Here is a 20,665-nt window from a genome sequence, read left to right as displayed (position 1 = left end):
CCGCGGCCGCGGCGACCGCCGCCGCCTCCTCGGGCCCCGGGGGAGGCGGTGGAGGCGACGGGGGCGGCGGGGGAGGCCCGGGGGGTGGTCACCCCGGTGGCGGAGGAAGCTTGATGCCCCATGGTTATCCGGGGTTCCCCAAATTGCACCCGCCCCCACTGCCCCCGGGTCATCCCTACGCGGCGGCGTCGGCGGAAGAGGTGCTGGCGGTGACGGCGGCGGCTGCAGCGGCGGCGGCGGCCGCTCAGGGTCCCATGAGGCCTCTCAGGGGAATGCAACCTGAGGACGATGGGGTCGTGGACGACCCCAAGGTCACTCTGGAGGGCAAAGACCTGTGGGAGAAGTTCCATAAGCTGGGGACGGAGATGGTCATCACTAAATCTGGAAGGTAAGGAGAAATTCGTGAAGTGTGCTCCCCAAAGGGGATAATTGTGATCCATCTCGAGTGTTCTGCGTGTGTTTACAACTCAATGTAACTGAGTTGTGGCGTGTGTAATTGGTAGTGTCATTACTCGATGGAATGCTGCACATTCAAGGATGTCAATGTTAGCATAGGACCATTCATTGCGTACAGTGCTTATTTAATGCTAAAGTATGCATTTCTATCCGTATTTATTATATGGATGAATCCAATAGAAAAATTTTGGTCGGCAAATTTTGAAGCGTATTGTTTTGCTGGACCTTAAGAGCTCCCCTCGGTGTCGAATATTTGAGGAGAATCTGATGAGACATGCGTTGAATGCTTTTAGCCTAATCGTCAGTTGATAGTGTACCATCTAGAATTGATATTGTTCTCTTTATTCCCTTCCGTTTCTTCCAATGTTTTCGAATCCTAAGATCCCACACCCCATTGAAAGTGACCCTAGCACAAGTCTGCCCGTTCATGCTCGAAATCTTTCTGCGATTATCCATGTAACTTGTCAGGGTGAAAGGATTAAGCCTACCATTTTATTTATTGTTTTTATAATATATTTGTACTTGACTACCGTGTTGTGTCCACCCAAGGAGAGTAATATAACGCATCTTAGTAAGTTTCACAATCCCCTGAAATGCGTTTGATATTTCCATATTATATTTCACTCTCTATGTCGTCAAGGGAGAATTAGCTCTAAACTCGCTCTCTTGAAAACATTTTCTTTCCAAATGTAGCGCTTGTAAACCTAAAAGCTGCCTGCTATTTTAAAAGTTGATTTTAAATATCTTCCGTGCAATGCTACTGTAGCGCCTGAGGAATGCTCGCAAGAAACCTCCTAAATATGACAACTAATAGATAGAAATGCTCAAAATTCATTTTAGTATCCAAAACGTTCGTCAAACTTGTCCGTTATTGTCACAATAAGGGGTGCCATGCCATACCTTGAGGTTCGAAGTTGATTTGCATTCAATTCCAGTCATCCAAATGGTTCAATTTTTCTCGATTATGAACATATCATAAGAATTTTGGTAAAAAAATGGCTTACCATCCTGCTCCATTAGTCGCGTTTTTCTAACAAGTGGATGCTTATCACGCTAGATCTACGACCATAACCCCCGTTTTCTGAACTAAGTTCTCCGGTTCCCATTGTGACATTCTGAATTTTACTCGAAAGTTTGCATGTCTTGGGAGGAAAAGGCTTTTAAGCCCGATCTTATGCCCCTCTTTCAGTCCCTGTCGAGCTTGAATACTTATTTCTGTCATTTGAAATATTTTTCTTTGGGATTTTGCCTTTCCTAATAAATGCATCGACTTTTTTCTCGTCCATAAAATAATTTTAGAGAGTCAAGGGAAGAAAATATAAGACTTAACGTTTCTTTCCTGGTGTAATTTTGATGCCATTGGCCATAGTGCACGGATTATTTCACGAAAATAGTCATGGGAAGGAAAAACGGCGAGTTTTGCATTCAAATGTCTTAGGTTTCCAGCGTAAGTCCCTGAAGGGGAAATTTGGAAAATGGCCACTGCCTCTTTTAATTCTTATAACATTGTCGATGTCAATTCTACAAAGGGCAGCTGAGCACTTGTTAATCAGCCGATGTCTTACAGGTCCCGGCTCTGTACAAAATGTATCTGCGCACTTGTACGATGGTAAATTCTTGCAAATGCTGTCCGTCGGACGGTAAAGCCTCGTGTCCTTTCCATTTTCCGTGTTATTCATAGCGAGCAAGGCAGCATAGATCGTGCGTGCAATCATATTTCAGCATAGCACGTATGCATGCGGCCTTTCATGTCACATTTGAGACTTATCGAACTCCGCCACATGAGACAGGCAGACTAGCACATACATGCCCGGTGTTATGACTAACTCTTTGAGTCGTGCGCGTCTATTTGTCATCATGTGCTCCATGTCGCCTCTTTGAGGGTCGGGAAACCGCCACCGATAAACGGTAAGGATGTACCCACACACACAAATATATGCTAGGAGAAGTCTCGAAATGAGCGGAGAAGTGGTTGGTTCTGATGGACTGGAACGGGGCAAGTACCCGTTTTGAAGTGAACGCCGTCAATTTTCGTTCTGAGGCCATCAAAGACCAGTTAGGACGAATAAGTCGTCTGACTTTTATTGCATCCATAGCTTACAAAGTGCAGAACATCACTTTGGCTTAAGCGAAAACCCACATCAATTCGCGAAACTATTGAGTGATCAACCTCCAGGAATAATCGCTAGGTTGTTGGTGATTGAAGATTCTCAGAAAAATTGAAGAAAAATGCTTAAAAATTTCCTATCACCAAAACATCTATGCTATTAATAGTCATTTTTTAACTAAAAATCAGTAGATTTTGTTGTAAAAACTCCACTCAAGCATTGCTGGTTGAAGGAGTTGTAAGGTAAAAGACAGTGTGCAATGACAGGCGTGATATTAACGTGTAAGTCGTGAAATACTACTGATCTTTTCACCGTTTGATATCAAGGAGCCACGTTCACAAATGTACCCAATTGTTGACATTTTATGTATATATATATATATATATATATTTCCTTAATCATTTTCATGAATTAAATGGAAGCTCGAAATGCCGATATCTTTAATGTAAACCTGGGATTATCGGCAAAACTTTAAAAATTCTATAATGAAAATTACCGAATTTAAAAGCAATTTTTGTTGACCTTATGGACTAAGATGAGTTCGCATGAGTATTAAGAATAGTAATAGTTATGACTTAATAGCGTGCTCAGATATCCGAGGTCGATGTTCACCGTTAACATAAAAAAATTCACTGCTAGTGACAGCTTACACACCGCATATTGTGGACTGGCCGCCAAGCGCGCAGGCCACCGGAATATCCCCGTTTGCTGGGAGGACAATTAGTGGCGAACCCATAATTGGTACCATTACTAAAAAAATAACGTGTTTACAGTTACATTTCATGCGTTAATGGATTGCGAACTGAAGGGTCTTATCACCTCATTGCTTTATTAGTTTCATAGGCATCAAATATCCTCAGTGAGTCTAATATGTAGAAATTATACAACCGTGATGACGAAACGTGCCATTCCGGGTACAGGACGGGAGACGGAATATTATGAAAAGTTCCCTTTCTGCCCCACTCCCTCTTGCGAAGCACACACCCACCCTTTTTAGCTCTCATTTCCTCCGCTCTCTCTCACGGTGCACTGTATTTTGGGGTGGAGTCACGAATATTTTCGCCAGGGGAGGGAGAGGGTTGGTTTTTGGTGTTTGGCTCTTCGGGAGGAAAGGATGAAGGAAAGGTGTGGCCTAAGAAAAAAAACGGGGAGGAGCTCCGTATTGTGTTTTTCTGAGCCAAAGGGTGTAAGGAGGGTGGACGAGAGGGGGGAGGGGACGGCGTGGGCGGGGGGGGGAGTACAAAGGGGTTATTTTTTTTCATTCCCCCTCCCCACCATTGCATTTTTATTTTCCATCAGGGAAGAAGGAGGGGGGAGAGGGGGTGGTTTGGGTGTGGGGAGTGCAATTAAAAAAAATGGGGATGGGGTATGGGTGAGGGGAGAGGCCTTTCTTCAGAAAAATGGGCGGGGATTGTGCAGCGGACGTACAAGGAGGCATTGCGGGATGCAGAGAGCGGGCGAGCGAGGATGAGAGTGGACTGGAGGGAAGGAGGGAATGGATGGATGTCCCGCGAGGGAAGGTGTGACCAAGGAGAGGCGTGCAGGGTGGGCCGCGGGCGAATGGATGTGTGTGTGTTTGTCTGCGTGTGTTTCCGTGAGTGCATGGAGATGTGGCTTAGTTAAAAACGAATGTGCGGGGAAAATCGAGACTCGTCCGTCTCTCTCCGTGGACGATTCCGTCCTTCCCTCTCCCCGATCCCCAATATATTTCCGGCGTAAATGTTTTAAGCCAACTCGAGAGAGCGTCTGGTTTTGAGTCGTCAAATGCTAAACGTGATTTTTCTGGTCACCGCAGCTTATGCCTCCGAACGTTTCCCCGATATACTTACCGCCGGGGGAGGGTTTGGGTCGAATTAAGCGAGCGCGTAGATTTACAAACGCGACTCGGGTATGAGCTCACGCCCAGGCGATGGCGGGCCGAGTAAGCGTGGTGAGGGGAACGGCGAACACGGCCGCGCACGGGATTCCAATCCCACAGTCACGGAGGGAGGGAGGTAGTATGTTCCATTTGGGAGGAAGCCCATGGTACGAAAATGAATTAAAACCTCCTAAATTACCGAGTACGAAATTCGATTTCGGATATTCATTCGATTATAACCTCCCACTTTGTTTCATTGTAGACTTAGGTCAGCTCCATCCTGCATGAAATATAACCATATTGGTGGAGGACTTACTCGAGGTATCCATGTCAATTTATTCGAAATCATTGTATCACTGGAGGACTCAAAATTTTAAGTAGAAAGTTAAGCCAAAAGAATGAATAGATAACTGTTTTTTTGCTGCCGGAGGATGTTCCCGACTACCTACTTCTGCCTTGAAAGGAAATGACCTTAAAAGAAAAGTGATTTCAGAAAAGCCTAGTATTTACGGTGTTCGTATTCATGTTGCGAGTTCATTGTTTTCTAATTCTAATAAACGTTGATTCATATGATATTGACAAACAATTATTCTTATGCTACGGAGTCTCCAGAAATACTTCTTGATGAGTTGTCTAGTACTTATATATCATGTGTGAATTTTCAAAAGAGTTATTGATTGGATAAAATGCCGTCGATCTCATATCAGTATATATCAGGGTCTTCAAAATTCGACTTAATATGACTGCAACAATGAAACTCTGCTATTGCTTCCAACTCAATAACATATTTACGTTTGAGATGAACTTAGATTTTAAAATTCACGTCATAGTTCATTTTTGTTACTATTTTTATAGTAGCTCTTCTTCCTTGTATAAAATCTGCGATGCAGGCTCATAACACATGTAGGATAGAATAATTTATGACCCTACTGTTAGTGCTTCTGATTGTTTTTGGAGTTTGAAAGTGAGTGTCCTTGCAGCTGGATAATTTGAGCCTTATGGTTAGACGATTATCATTAAATTAATAAATTATTTTTCTTTAATTTTTTACAATTTAAGAGTAGAGCGAAAGATTACCTAATATAAAATCCAATGATAAAAAGTGCTAATCCGCTAAAAATGTTCTTTTACCAAGAGTGTGACTATGCGGTCAAGTATGGTAGGATGATTTAAATACTATTATAGACCTCATAATTGGGTAGAGATAGGACTATTATGGTTTCTACACGGTTAAGAGATAATTACGTACTAACGTCTCATTTCAAAATCTCTTAAGCGACATTTCCTAACCGTCAATTACGTGGCTATTTTAGTTTGTGAAGTAAATTTAACGTGTAATACCGTGAATAGCCAAAATGTTGACTGAAAACTAATTTTTCATGGGCGCCTCTGTTACATTCTTAATGAATGTAATTCATTGCGATACCTTTTCATTGACTGTATACACAAAACAATTGGGAAAACCAGAACTCGTCGCCGGAAGATTGCTCAGCGTTTATATCTTACTTCCGTTCTCACCCAGCCTAGAGGCGGTTCGCTCAGGAACGCCTTCCTCATCGGTAAATACTCGCAACGTTACCCGATGAATTAATGCATCACATGGAAGCGGTGTATTTGCTATAAATGACATGCACTGCAGTGCCGTAGGTAATCAAAATGATAAGTCATGAGAAAATGTTGATCAATGGAGTTAGCCGTTGGGGCAACGAATGATTAAGCACTTCTGAAGGGCTTCCAGTAGAGATTTGGCGTAACTTCTTTTGTATGGCTGATGAATAGGTATCGGCGTGGGATATTTTACGGCGAAATCTCTTCAAAGATTTATAAACGAGTAGTTAGGTTAAAATAGGTGTTTATTCCAAGAATTACCGGGTAGGAAATCACGTACAATTACCGATAAGGTCATGTTTTCGTGCTCATTCCCGCACATTTTCCCCTGTGGTCACGTGTCCTCAGAAATCCGATTCGCGGACATCCGCATGACTTGCCATTTTATCTAATTTACCTCTAGTTTTACCGCAAGAGTCACCCTTGATTTCAATCCGCTCATTTGCTCTCGACAAGATGCTCGATTTTTCTTCATTTTCCATTAACTCCCACAATCTCTCACTCTCGGTGACATATGCCCTCGTGATAAACCGCTGACGATTTTAGAGGAGTGAATGGGCGAAAGAGTGGCGAGCATGTTCATATGTGCTGGGAAGTGAGCGCAAAAAATTTCAATCAGCACAATATCTATGACCAACTGGGAATCCTCGGCGAGGTGTTTGGGTTCCCCAGTACCTCACACTCCCGCGTCCTCTCCAATCCCTCGCTTCGCCTTTCTAATGGCTCTCTCTCGTTCCCCAATTTCTCCCCTTTCTCTCTCTCTCCGTCTCTCCCTTACACACCCCGAGTATTCTCTCTCTCTCTCTTCATCACAACAACCATCCGATTCGCCAACGTGCGAAATCGTATTGTGTTTGATACCGACGTGTTTTAACGATCCGACTCTGCCTTGCTGTCGGATATTAGGTGCGTTCGATTGGAATGGAGAGAGAGAGGGAGATGGAGAGAGCGAGTGAGTGAGTGATAGAGGAGAGAGAGCGAGGGAGAGGGGATTGGAGGGAGGTATATTTCGAGCCTTGGGGTGGGGTCTTTGGGATCACGATGATGGGGTTGTTTGGGATATATACGAATAGGTAGCTGGAGGTGGATTTTGGAGAGCGGCGGCAGAGAGGGAGATTTTAGCGGTGTTAAGTGAAGGCCTGATTGGATGCGTGTGAAGTGGGAGGTGAGTTGAGGGAGCCGCTGTGAGCGCGGGAGGTGTGAGCGGAAGTGTGTGCCTGTGTGCACATATGGACGGACCCTCAAGGGGTGCTTACCTTCGGCGCGCACCTCGTCGTAATAAGCGTGGCATCATTTTTGAAAACGTTTCCTTTCTCCTCAGCCCTGCTGACGGACTTATTTATGCATTCCTTTCCACTTCATTATAATTTTAGGGTAAAATTAAAAAAAAAACAAAAACGATGGCCGGGATGTAATGGATCCGTGGAAAGCCGGAAGGATGGATGACTGTAGTTGGGGATGTTTAAAATTTAGGTTCAAAATATTTTGTGAGCACTTTGATCACGTTATCCTTCGTAATTGATTTCAAAATTCTTCAGGGGTCTTTGTTCTCTGCCTCAACTATGTTTGTAAATAATTCAGCACTTGATGGCCTGGTTTTTTAAATTTTTTCGGCTCTTCTTTTTCTTTAAAACTCCTACTAATTCATTGATAAAAGTCTATCCTCCGCGTCCATAACTTTCTAGGGTTTGTCAAAGCTGATGCCGCAAGGCAGTGGAACGCGTCGTACTGTGAAATAAAGTCTATGGAAAATTACAAATTCTTCTGATATGGACATCAAACAACTCCAAGAGGTAAAGCCTGAAAGTATAAAGTCAATGAAATAATTAATTAAATCGTGTCTTAGATATCATTTTGTCGATGTTAATACCCGCTGCTGAAATTGATTACTAGGGAAAAACTTAAAACCAATTTCAAATAATGTTTGACGAATAAGCACTAAACTTTTTTGAGTTGTGAAATCAACGGAGGTTAAGTATTTTATTAATGTCCGTAAACGAGACTTTATTTCGATTTTTCACTTTATTCGCAGTCAGCCATCTAATGCTGATGACTCTCGATAAATAACATGGTGCCCTACGATCAAAAGTATAAGCATTCGGTATCAGACATCTGTTTTCGTTTTGCTAGCATTAATCCCGAAGCTGAGGAGAGGTACCTAAATTTGTATTGGGTATGTTCACTAAGTAACGCCTCTCGTCCGTGTCGACTCGTGTGCCTCCGCTTGTATTCGTGGCCACAAATACATGTCTTCCATTCCCTCTCTCTCCCTTATTCTCGTGCCACACCACCGCCATCCTTTCCCACCCAGCGAGCCCAGTGCTCCGGCCGCGCGGAGCCTCCCGGCGCCCCTATCTGCCCGCCCGCCCCCGTCGAATGCGTCGCCCCAGCCTCGGAGGCGAGTTCCTCCCTCGCCCCGGCGGCAACGCTCGCTCCCACAGTTTAATGAACGCAAATTGCGAGCGCTTCCAATGCTGCCTATGCGTCGCACTCGAGGTCACCCTTTCCCTACCCTTCCGTTTCCCACGCTTCGCGAAAGTTCGGGCGGGAGGAAGATGGGCACCAATTGGGGGGGGGGCATATATGTCGCGTAGACACTCCGCATAGTCTCACCAAAGGCCTCAGCTACACTCCTCGAAAGATCGAGGGAGGGCTCTGGGTGCGGTATTCTTCGTCCTCCCTCCCCTCGTGCAACTCTTCCGGACGGCGTCGCCTCCACCCACGCCTTCCCGGGAAACGCCTCCGATTCGAGGGTTTCCGACTCTCCCGTCTTACCCCCGCCCAGTGCCCTCCACCACTCCGTTCCGAACCCTCATCGAATCCTCCTCTCATTCTCTCTCTCTTCTCCCTCGCACCGCACCCTCTCCTTTCTCTCGCTTTCTTCATTTTTCTTCTCGTTTCCGATGAAAAATTCATCCTCGATCCAGCTGCGTCGTCTTGTGGTCTTCTCCTTCCTTCCCTCCCAATCTCCCCGTCCTCCCTCCCGTCCTCTACCCTTGGTCCTCCTCCTCCCCGGAGTGCCCCCTCGTCACGGACTCACTCTCGCCCGTCCAGGTCGCACCATCTCTCTCCTTTCGTTAATTATCGCCTCCTCCCGCGCGCTGCCCTCGGGTTCCGTTGCGGTGTCTCCTAGCCCACCCTTCCTTGCTAACGCCGTGAAATTCAAGGATTTCGGGGCCGCTCCACCACTCTTCCAAGGTGTTTGAGGATTCTTATTTTTTTCTGTAGGGACGACGAGAGAAAATGGCGGGTTTGGTGCTTCATAGTTGAAGGACGATGAAAGGTCAATGTCATTAGGAAGCATTGTTGAAACGCTGGCTTGCTATGCATGCCATTTTACTTATCAGTGGGATGGGATTCGGATGGAATTCCGGATTAGATTCCGCTCATATGGGATTTTAAAGCGAGATACGCTTCTTTCATTAAAAATTTGGATTCCTTCGGATAGAATAATTAAAATTTGCCTATCTATTTTCACTCTGTAGCCCGAAACTTAAGAACTTCCCTCACATCCCATAATTTGGGTATATATTGATGCAGCCAATGCCTTACCGTTGCTCTTATTATTTCTGGTTAACAGCCTAGATAAATAGTGTTATACTATATTAAGAGTTCCGTTAGTAGATATGTAAATACATCATATTCTAGATGCTAGGTTATGATAACAAACATTGATCAAATTTAGCTAGAAGAAAGTGAAAAGTTTCTTTCCACAAATGTTGCCAGGCAAAATTGATTTCAGCATTTATGAAACAATTCTATATTCCAAAAACCTTAAAAGTATCAGGGAGGCTGTGTTTTTAAAATGAAAAACTCCAGCTTTTCTCATCGAGAAATTACGGGTGACATTTAATTATTTTGCCTATAACTTCGTTAGTTAGAAGTCATATTACACATCAATGCTCCTGGTTTTCGAATAAGTTCGGTTACTGCAGAAGATGCGCGCACGATATCCCATGGTAAAAATAATGCGAGTGTGTTATGACACCAGGGTAGATTGTAAGTTATTTAGGATGAAATCATACTGCAGAATTGGTAGGTTTCAATACTCGTATTGCCTTACCATAATTTGCGATCACAGCGAAACCAGTTTGAAGCCCCACGACAGTTGTAATGAAAAATGTCTTGTCTTAACTTATTCTCATCTGCAATTTCTTGTCCAAATACGTGACATTTACTGGCATATAACTTCATTGGTACATTAATTGAAGACTCAGTTCATCAATCCCCTTGCACAATGACTGCAGAACACGAAGAATTTATCTAAATGCTTTGAAAATACTGTAATATGTCGTAGACTGACTAGGACAGTTTTTAAGATGAAACTATTCTTTTAATTGCAGTGGTGATTGAATCAGCGAGTAAACTACCAGCACCCACCGAAAATAAGGAAAATCAATTTTTATTTTAACTAATAAAATTCTCCACCGTTGGATTTTATCTTAAAAAGAATTTTGTTTCAACAGCTCAATCCGAAGGGCCGGGTGAGTGTGAAAATTCTTCATACTGGGCATTGGGCAGCCGGACGAATATGTTTGCGATATTATTGGCAATGGGGTGCGATAGTTTTCACCCCTAGGGTCTTATAAACGCCAGAAGTCCACATCATGGCGACCAGGTAACCATGGCAGAAGCCCCCTCTAGTTTTATCGTTCGGCACAAGAGGGAGCAGAGAGCTTGAGTAACCATCCACAAGGGGGACACTTCGGGTGGCTGTTAGATATTCTGGCTCGTTCTTCCAAACGCATGTGACCTATCATTAGGCCCAATGGATAAGAGGGAGGGAGAAAGAAGAGGAGATGGACGGAGGGGGGAGGTGGGGAGAGAGAGGTCGGAAGAGACGGGAATTAAGAGGGGGCGGCGGGAGTTTTGGTGGGCGTGGAATGGGGAGTCTCTCATGTGAGCTAACAGAATGGCCGGGGAGCGGGACGGGGAGATTTTGGGAAGAGATCTTTGTGCGTCCCCCGTTGGGTGTCTCTGGCCAAGGGAGGGAGAGGGGGAGGGAAATGGGCTGGGAAGGAGAGGAATAGGCAGATTAGAGAAGGTTGAGGTGTTCTATTCAGGGCAGTCGCCACGCGTTGCATACACAGCACGGCGTAGACATCCTTATGTTCTTCCGATGGAGTCCCACGAGGGAGAGCGAAAACAGCCGTCCTGTTCCAGGCTGTCACAACCTACTCCCCCCCCTTTCCTACTGCACCACCGCTCTCCTCCTTTCCCTCCGTCCTGTAGCCGCCTCTACGTTATCCCCTCGTTGTCTCCTCTCTTTCTCCCGCTCATATCTCCGCCTTCTTCCCACCTAATACTCTCCCCCCCCCCACCGGGTGGTCCACCAAATGATCTCTTCGGGGCGCCCCTGGTCTGCCGGTTCCCTGAACTATCCATTCGGTCACTCGCCCTTTCGTCGACGTGTTGCCTCACATCCCCATTGCGACGTAAAATGTTTCGCCTCCACCGCTGGAGATGCGCTCCATGCTCGCCGCGCGTCCTTTGCACGCATTGACGCGTCAAGGCGACGATGATCGCATTTACCACCCCACCCTCCACTTACACGCGCATTGCGCGTTTTTAATTGTTCGCTCGCGGAGGATATTTCCATCGGGCGTCGAGCTGAGGTAAGCCCTACTACGGCGGAGTGAAGAATGTAACATACAAAGTACCCCGCGGGAAGTGCAAGTTAATTTAATTATCGCATGATCAGCCGTCGCAGGAAATATTCATGTCACCGGTGGTGTTCATTTATTGGGCTCCGTTTCCCTGCAATGTAGTTACTCATCCACGCCGTGTTGAAACATTTATTACGATTTATGACTCAACAATTTATGTTGCAAAATGTAAATCAAATTGCTCCCACGAGAGTGGATCTTTCTTGTCCCAGTTAGAATACAGGTATGATTTAGTTCTTCAGAGCTTTCAGATTTGAATATTCTCTTATTTCTGAAAGGCTATCTTCTGCTGAAATGCTCACCAGTTATTGAAAGCGATGTTCTCTCAAGGGATAAAATAATTTATAAAAAGTCAGCTTCTTAAAAATTGACGATATGTTCACGGTTATACATATAAATGCATTGATTAATTCGTTTCTCTCTCTTCCTGCATCTTTTGATGTAGTAGTATCCATAATTGATGTCATGTTTATAAAGCACCTTTATTCCATCTAGCTATGCTGTAATTCAGAATATTTTTTGATATAGTTGTACTTTCATTCACACCTACCATTTTTTTGTGCGCAAAATTTATTTTTCCGAGTTCCCATTTCGCTGTCCTATTTCTGTGCACTTTGCTGGCGGGACTCATTTGAATTTTACATGCAAGGATTGCGTACCAGGTATGACTCCCTACTATATATATATATATATATATATATATATATATATATATATATATATATATATATATATATATATGTATATAATATGTTTCGGTAAACTAGCTACAAGGACACACTTTATGCATGTGCTCGAATTGATGCATTCATTGATGGTCCTTGGCAGTTCTCATCTGGGAGAAGGATTCGAACCCGCGGGCGTACGGTTGGCCAGTTGGCACCCACACTTCTCTCACTACCCTCGCCTCCCTCTTTCGCTTCCACCTTCAACCGCGGATGTTCGCAACGTCTCTCATGTTTCGCGCGATAACTTCCTTTCATTGCCTTTTATCTTTTTCCTTCCCATTTCGCGTATTCTTCCCTCCTCTATCCCCCTCCCGCCTCAATCATTTTGTTCCCCCGAATCGGCTCCATCCTGCCCCTCCGCACTCGCCCTCCGTCCTCGTTTGCTCGCATCCTCAGAAAATCCGTTCCCTTTGCCACCTCCTCTACTACTGCCGCACGATGCTGATGTCACCTCCGTCTCCATCTCGGATTTTCCTCCCCTCATTACTAAGTAATCAATTTTGAGTGTGAAAAGACGAACAAGGGAGAATAAAGATCCTACTCTCCTTCTGCCATCCCTCCCTCTTCTTCCATCATGGCGCGCCAACCCACCCCACCGCACCAAATACTTATCCCCCACCAACTCCTTTCCCCACATATTTCTCACCTAACCTGGCGCTTTTCGAATCTCCCCCGCGAACCCGCCACCCACTTCCCCGTCTCCCCACCCCCGACTCCCTTTACCCTCCACCCTTTTTGAAAACCACCCTCTCTCTCTCTCCCACCATCCCTCCCCCAAGTCCCCTTTTACCTCTCGCCTTAACACCTCACAACACTGTCTGTCTTCTCTCCCTTCCTCCCTCCTCCTCCTCCGTTCTCCTATCCCCAGTCCGTAACCCTCTCTCAACCCTCACTCTCCCCCAGCGCCTACCCTCCCTCCACACTCACGGAGCCACCAGCAAACACCCCCGCCTCCTCCCGCGACCCCTTGTGCACGCTCCACGCACTCAGTCATTTTGTCCACCGCGGACCTAAAATTTAGCCGCGCGGAAAACTGTGTAACGTCGCGTTGGCGTCGAGAAGCTGGGAGAGTAATTTCCAGGTTTCGAAGGTGTGTGTGCGTAGGTGGGTGGATAGATGTCTCAATCTCCCTAGAAATTATTCATCATTTCCAGGATCGATTTGTTTCAAGTTGCAATCGTTTTTTTTGTTCGTTTTTATTTAACTTTGACGGTCTTAGGCACGTTGTTTCTTTGCTTAGGAATCGCATATTTCCTCCCTCAGTCAACTTACAACTATATCTATCGAGGATATATTTCCTTCCGCTCTCTCTTCCATTGCCTTCGATTGCATCGATAGCCTGGTGAGCCACTTGATTTGTCCGGGCGGCGCCTCGGATTATCATAACGAGCTTTCTGTTTCCTCCGTAATGGAGTATTACCCTCGGTTCACATGCGGAAGGAAGAAGGGGTGTGATCAATGTCCGACTGCACGCTTTTGTACCGTTTTCAATTTTATTTCTATGATTAGACTACGACGCTCTTTCCTCGGATCTCCAGTGGGACTCCGTCGAGCCGGAATCCGAAGTGTTCGAGGATGATGTTCCGCTCTCGTCTCAATCCCTTGGAATGATCCGGCAGGAGCGTTTTCTATGGTCTGTGATCTCGCGAGTTACGATCGCTTTCTCCACGACAAACTACTGGCTTTAATTCTGCTCAATCCTTCCGCGGGAGAGCAGAGAAAGCTCGAGATCTTTGCTGGCTTCGCCATGCTCAGATCAACTCGCCGGGGTGTACTCGTAAACAAATCACTGGGTCCACAATGCATTCGCAAAAATGCACGGGGTATCAAATCGTTTCCTCTCATTTCCGTTGGCCTTTAGCCGTTTTTAGAAGTCCTCCATCGTCGGCCCATGGCTAGCTTTTTGTGCTTCGATCCATTAATTCATCCGTTACACTGCTCCGTATTTCATGTTTTTCAACGACAGCGAAGGCAATACCATCTACAGAGTTGAACCTGGATTGAAATACTATTCTCATGTCCTGGCGGAACTAATATTTCAGGGAGCCGCGGGGATATTTTTACAGCATTTCTACGTAAAATATGTTTCATTTCAATTGTGTATGGCCAGCGATCAGTATTTCCTCGTGGATTTATTGACTCCCCTCCGGAATAGGCTCTCGTAGAGAATGCCAATTTCAATGTCACTCTTCCGCCGAGGCTAATTTCCCAGTCTCTCTTTATGCCGTACCTACCCATGTTTTTCTTGCGGTGTATCAAATAAACCATCTCTCTCGGGAAACCTTTCACAAGATCTCAGTTGTATAAGTGAAGGAAATCATATCCCGAGTTCGAGGAAAACGAAGAAATCATTGAAATCTCAACCGATGCTCTTAGTGGCTAATGTGCGCGCTCGACGGTCTACCCGCCTCTTGATATTCCGTTTCGCGGGCGGCGGGGCCCCGATTCGCCGCGAAACCGTGCCGCGTCGCTTCGCAATTCCTCGGCGCTCAAGGCTATCTTCTCGTCAAGACTCTCGGCTTTATGAATAGATTCATTTGCTTTCGGTGTTCCATAGACTTGTAGGCATTAGCTAGAATGATCAAAGTATTCATTTTTACCACTTCTCAAAAATAATCTGTGCAGATGCATCTATTTTTGTCAGAAATCCATTCGTTTGTATCACGGGGATGTAAAACTTGGATTGCAGCCATGTTCAAGTCGAAAAGTAGAATTTAGAGGGACTTGAGTTAGATAATAGGAGAGTATGATGCTAACTCAAATTAGCTTTTTCAAGAAAATATCGTAGATACTTGAGTATTTGTCTGAGAGACCAATAATTTTCTAGGAGAATAGACCGAGGGTGCATTTTAATCGTGAAAGAAAATAGATAGAAATGTATAAAAAGAAAGAAAACTCCTACCATTTTTACTAGAAAAGGATGACTTAGTTTTCTCGTCGTAACTACGGTGTCTTTCCCTATGAGCACATTTTCTTTTTATTAATGCAATAGCTACAAGTCGACCATTAGGTTCGGTGGTAACATTAGATGTAGAAAAAATAGCAGATACAAATATTATTCATACTGGAAATGAAAAAAATACTGAGGCATAGCCCATTCTCACAAAGAAAAATACTTCAATCATTTCTCAGCCTAGTCATTAACATCCCAACGTTACTTGGGAAGGGCTGTGGGATACTTTTGTTGGGTAGAGCATTCTACTACACTCAAGTTATCACTCCGATTGCTGTAGGAAAGCCATCGGGATATGGTGTAGATACGCATTTTTATCTCTATAACCCCGCAGCAAATGCCTCTGGATAAGAAAATTTTGCCATTAGCATTGTTACTCATTTTCTAGGACACTTACGAGATTCAGATAAGATGACACACCTCTGTGTTCACGCGCTAACTCTCACGCGGTAGTGGGGATGCCTGGTATTTGCAATTTGTAAGCGAGAGCAGTAGTATACTTACGATTCCATCACGACGTGGCGTCCCTCTCATTTTTGGGCGTAGGTTATGATTTGACGGATGTTTGCTTATTTCGTTCATTAGATTTTACACTCAACACCCATCACCCCGCCTTATGATAAGTGGTTTCACAACGAGCCTTCGCATATATGTCCACTTTCCGTCGTGAGATCACGATTCAGTGTTTGACGGATTTCAAAATCAAGTATTTATTATGGAGGACTATGTAGTGGGGAAAGTTATCAGAAATACAAGTTGTGGCAAATTTTCTCCTGAGATACAAACTGTCCCTAATTTCATTTGACGTCTTCAATGTTATTAAAGGATACAAAATATTGAAAAAAAAGCCGCATGAGCAAATTTAATTCCTTGAGAAGTCTACTTTCTCTCAGAATTTTGCTCGGCACTGGTATTGGAACTGCTAATAATTATTGCACTTTGCTCCCAACTAGTCGGCCTATTTGCGATTAATTAAAAATCCATCATTTCTGCATCTACCCAATCAGGAGACGACTGATTCAGTCCCAATGGGAACTGAATCATTTGTCCCCTGATATCGTACGGATACTCGTAGATGTAAAACCTTTACATCTACGATTAATATTAAGTTCACTATCCAAGTTCAAGAACTATAGTACGTCATAGGTGAGGTTAGTTTTCTGGTTTACCGGGTCGTTCCAAGTTTTAGCAGCTAAAATGCGTTGTTCTACCTAAACCCATGCGTCCATCTAAATTTTTCAAATGATTTGGAATGTCTATGCTTCATAAGCTAAGGAAGTTTATTGGGGTACATTTTCATTTGCACTTGAGCAGGAGTCTAATCGACGTTTTGCGTTCTCCTTGGAGTAAAAACTGACAATCGTCCTCCGACCGTTTGATCTTCAACTGTATGCAAAGGGAAGAAAATTACTATTCTTTTGTCTTTTGAGGGAAAAATAATCTGGGGTCATGTGTGTCGTGAGCCCTTTGCTTAGCCCAAGTGCGCCGTGTACGTGAGTATATTCATTCCCATTCTTGTGAATGCTTATAATTATAAATAGTATATGAAAAAAGAACACTTAATAGCATGGAATTCCAACTAGGCAAGGCAGACTGCCTTTCGAGCAATAAATGGAATCCCGGGCAACAATTTCTCATTTTAACCGAAATTAACGAACGCATTAATAAAAGGAAGTTTTTCCAATGACGCGTATAAGAGTAAAACGGTTGTTTTTACTCTGTATTGAATTTACTTCAGTGTTCATTTTACTAACATATTCGATAAAAAAAGCTGAGTTTCCACTTCTTTGGTTATGGATTCATTTTCATATCAGGATTACTTGTAGCCATGTGAGAATGCTGACAAGGCCGTGGAAAATATTCAATTATTTTCAATGGTTTCGCAAAAATATCGCCGGAAAAGTTATTTTTAAACCTATCTATTACGCTGGCTGCCGATAAAGACCGGAAAAGGTTTAGATTTGGGTAATACATTTATATTATTTATGTTCATTACCTGTAATTTAGCACGAGTTTTAAAATTTTGAGTGCATGTTTTAATTGATGGGTTTCTATCTTTTGTTATTAATTTCAAGTTATTTTATGGAACACGTGAACCACTCGAGGTGCGAAGCGAATGTGTCGGAAAACTCCCACACGCACACGTAATGCTAATAGTTGCTAAACCTACCGCCTCTCCTATGACTCTCCCTGCGTACATATAAGAATATAAATATCGTACTTACACTTCCGCTATTAATCATGGCATTTTTAATCCCCGTGATTACACATCATCTGGTGGTCACATTATCCATCAAGACTCACCACATAATAAGATTTACACGCGGTTAAACATACCGGCGTCGCTTTTAGCTCGAATGAGCCAGTATCACGTTTCATTCTGTGATCGATAAACAAAACGTCGATCGTGATCTCAATCGATAGGATTAATTTCAGCACAGACAGGAGAGCGATGTCAAGCGATCTTTCACTCCTTCCTCTCCATTTCTCATTCGATGGTCAGGAGATAAGGCGAGAGGTAGGTGCAGGTGGACGCAAGCGACGGCTTCTTGGTTAATTTCCCTCTGCTTCACTCTCTCTCGTACGTGCAGATTTTGTCTCCTTGCGATTTGCTCTTGAAAGTATCCATGTTTAAGTCTAGTTTCTTAATTCCTTCAACTTCCTTGAACAACTTTAAAACACATTGGCCTCTTTCACATGACTGAGAAAGGTGATCGCCTTATGAATGCATACTTGCCTTCTTATTATTTCCTCTGGTTTTGCAAGGTTTATCTTATGTTGTAGCCAGTTATTTCATGGAAATAAAGATAATTTGTTTAAACTCATGAACGTTACATTCGTGCCGGGGGATCTAGTTCAAAATAATGTTTTGAAATATTTTACTTTTAAGATATTTTGGGAGATTCGGAAGTGAGTTTCTAAGGGCTCAAAATAGAATTTTCCCTGTATATAAAACCTCACACATGAAAGTCTATGACTGTTAAGTTTGGAAGTAATACATATTACATGATTATGAGCAGAGTACGATTACTTAAAATATTTTGGATGACCTCTTGGTCCCGTTGTTGCTCAATTGAGGAGTTACTAGTGGAGTACCGTGAATTCTGCTTTGCTACAGATCAAATTTGTTCATTTTGGAAAAATGCCTTGCGTCTGAAAGGGGTCTATTGACGAAATTGTAATTACGTCTTAGAATTCGTATTATTATTTCTCGTGCAATACTCCTCTTCAATGTAAATTTTATTGAAAACTTCTTCATCTTATCGCAAAGCTTGCCATGAGGTTTCGTAGTCAATAATTTATTCTTCGAGGCAGACGATCCTGCTTTTTCTTTGGCAGTTTTTTCTTTCATTTTAGGGCTAAAAATATTCATATTCAATTCTTAAGAAAATAGAATTACCTAATACACAAGCACACACTAATCTTTGATTAGTTAATTGCTCTTTCAATATCCCTCTAGTTTTCATAATCATAACCAAATTTTTTCACCTATCTTACAACTAATGTGGTTTTTTACTTATAAACAATTTTACTAAATCAATCAGACGTGGTAATTCCACAGATTTTTCCATAGAAAATGTTTGTCTTCTTAGTTAAATGCTTAATTATATCTATTTACCAGTAAAATTATTGAATGTTAATCCATTCCATTGTCTGAATAAATTGTTGATTATTCTTAACATATTTCTAGAAATCCACATCTCGTAAATTTTGAAGTCTCAGATACAATGCAGTGAATGTTAGGGCTAATTTATTTTGATTTTTAGATGCATACCTCTCAGTGAGAAAGTAAATTAATCTAGTGTTGTAAGACTGACTCAACTAGATCACACATTTTTAGCTATCACATATTTTAGAGTTCACAAAGTATTGAGTTCCCAACGTCTCATGAGAGGAATTTGTTTTCATCCATTGTTAATTATTAATCAGAACCGTTCACGAAAGCGACACTTAGGGCACTCACATCTCTCCACATCCGATCAAACCGTTTGAATTTGTTCAATCCACGCGAAACGGAATACTTTGGCCCGAAAAATTGAATTCTCGAGAGTGTAAATGTCCGCCATTTAGCGTTTGAGGTCACGCTCAAATTCGCGTCCATGCGCGTTTGCGGACCCCGGCACAAACGTCGGCGCTATCTTTGGTGCACGCCTGTTCACCTATCCTCCCCACCCGCTCTCCCTCCTGCAAAAATTACGTCAAATCTTTCACCCGCGTATGGCATTGTGCTCCTCGGTGCAAAACAGAGAAAAAAATAAACTATGCTCGCGTAATAAAGCCGCGTCGTCGGTATTTCGGAAGATAAGTTTTATTTCGCGTGCTCCGCGGCGGAAGCGGTGCACATACACCTTTAATGAATTGACCATTAGCATTCGTAACTGGGCGTTAAAGAATTCCGCACGCCTCGAGACAACCTACTGTATTTTACGGGAAACGTGAGAGACATTTGTTGAGCCTCCCAACGCCCGCCGCCTCCCTCCTCCCTGTTTCATTCTCGCGCCGTTCATTCCCACCTCTATTTTCTTCCTCCCTCTCTCTCTTCCTACCTGCGATAATCTAACCACCTATGGTGTTTGCTAAACCGCCCACGCCGGGGCCAAGGTCCCCCCCCCCGGTACGCTTCCCCCGCCGGCATCGGCGCCGATCGTCTCTCTTCATCTCCCGACTCTCTCCCTGCCTTTACTCACTCCTTCATGAGCCCCCGCGTTGAGCATGCGCATTTTTGCCTTCATGACGACGAGGAGGGAGGTTTCCTCTCGTCTTTTCTCTCTCTCTCTCTCTCCCTAACACACATACACACCCTTCATCTCCCTTCCCGTGAAAAGCCTCCGTTTTGATATTCAATTTTTCGGTGTGACCACTCGCGAGCACACTCTGGGGAGCACGCGCGAAAATATCAAGTGCTCCTAAGCCGCGGGCTGATGGGAGGGGGGTGGAGGGGGAACGTTAAAAAGTTTCCGATGAACTTTCAAACGGCTTCAGTGAGAGAGCGCTTTGAATTCCCACCTACCCACCACTCAACCGAACGGTCGGCACAGTTCAGTTCTTCTCGGTATCGCTGTGTGTTCGGGGACAAAGGGATCGCATTTTAATGGGACGGATTAAAATTGGAGTAATATTATTTCGGTTTCAGGCGCTCCGAAGGTTCAAGGGAGATTCTCGTCGTGTTTTTCCGTGGAAATTAGTCATCATGTGTATGGATCGAGGGCGTTATCAAGTGCAAGGCTTATCAGTTAGGCGTTAAACTGTAATTGAAAACACCCTGGAATGAGTGATAGTCCTAGGTA

The 20,665-nt window shown here is 43.8% G+C and overlaps 1 protein-coding gene across 1 annotated transcript in view; it reads left to right on the top strand.

Moving 5' to 3' along the window:
- The window catches only part of bi (T-box transcription factor bifid), a 410,155-nt gene that overhangs the window by 290 nt on the left and 389,200 nt on the right, over window positions 1-20,665 (top strand). Inside the window, exon 2 of the mRNA XM_071591843.1 lies at window positions 107-388. Within this exon, the coding sequence (XP_071447944.1) occupies window positions 107-388 (282 nt within the window). The remainder of the gene's footprint in view (window positions 1-106; window positions 389-20,665) is intronic.

Source organism: Hetaerina americana, unplaced genomic scaffold, assembly GCF_022747635.1.
Source record: "Hetaerina americana unplaced genomic scaffold, ioHetAmer1.1.p SCAF_5, whole genome shotgun sequence".
NCBI classification, from domain to species: domain Eukaryota; kingdom Metazoa; phylum Arthropoda; class Insecta; order Odonata; family Calopterygidae; genus Hetaerina; species Hetaerina americana.
The sequence above is the reverse complement of the archived record's forward strand: the minus strand, read 5'-3'. Positions and strand labels throughout refer to the sequence as shown.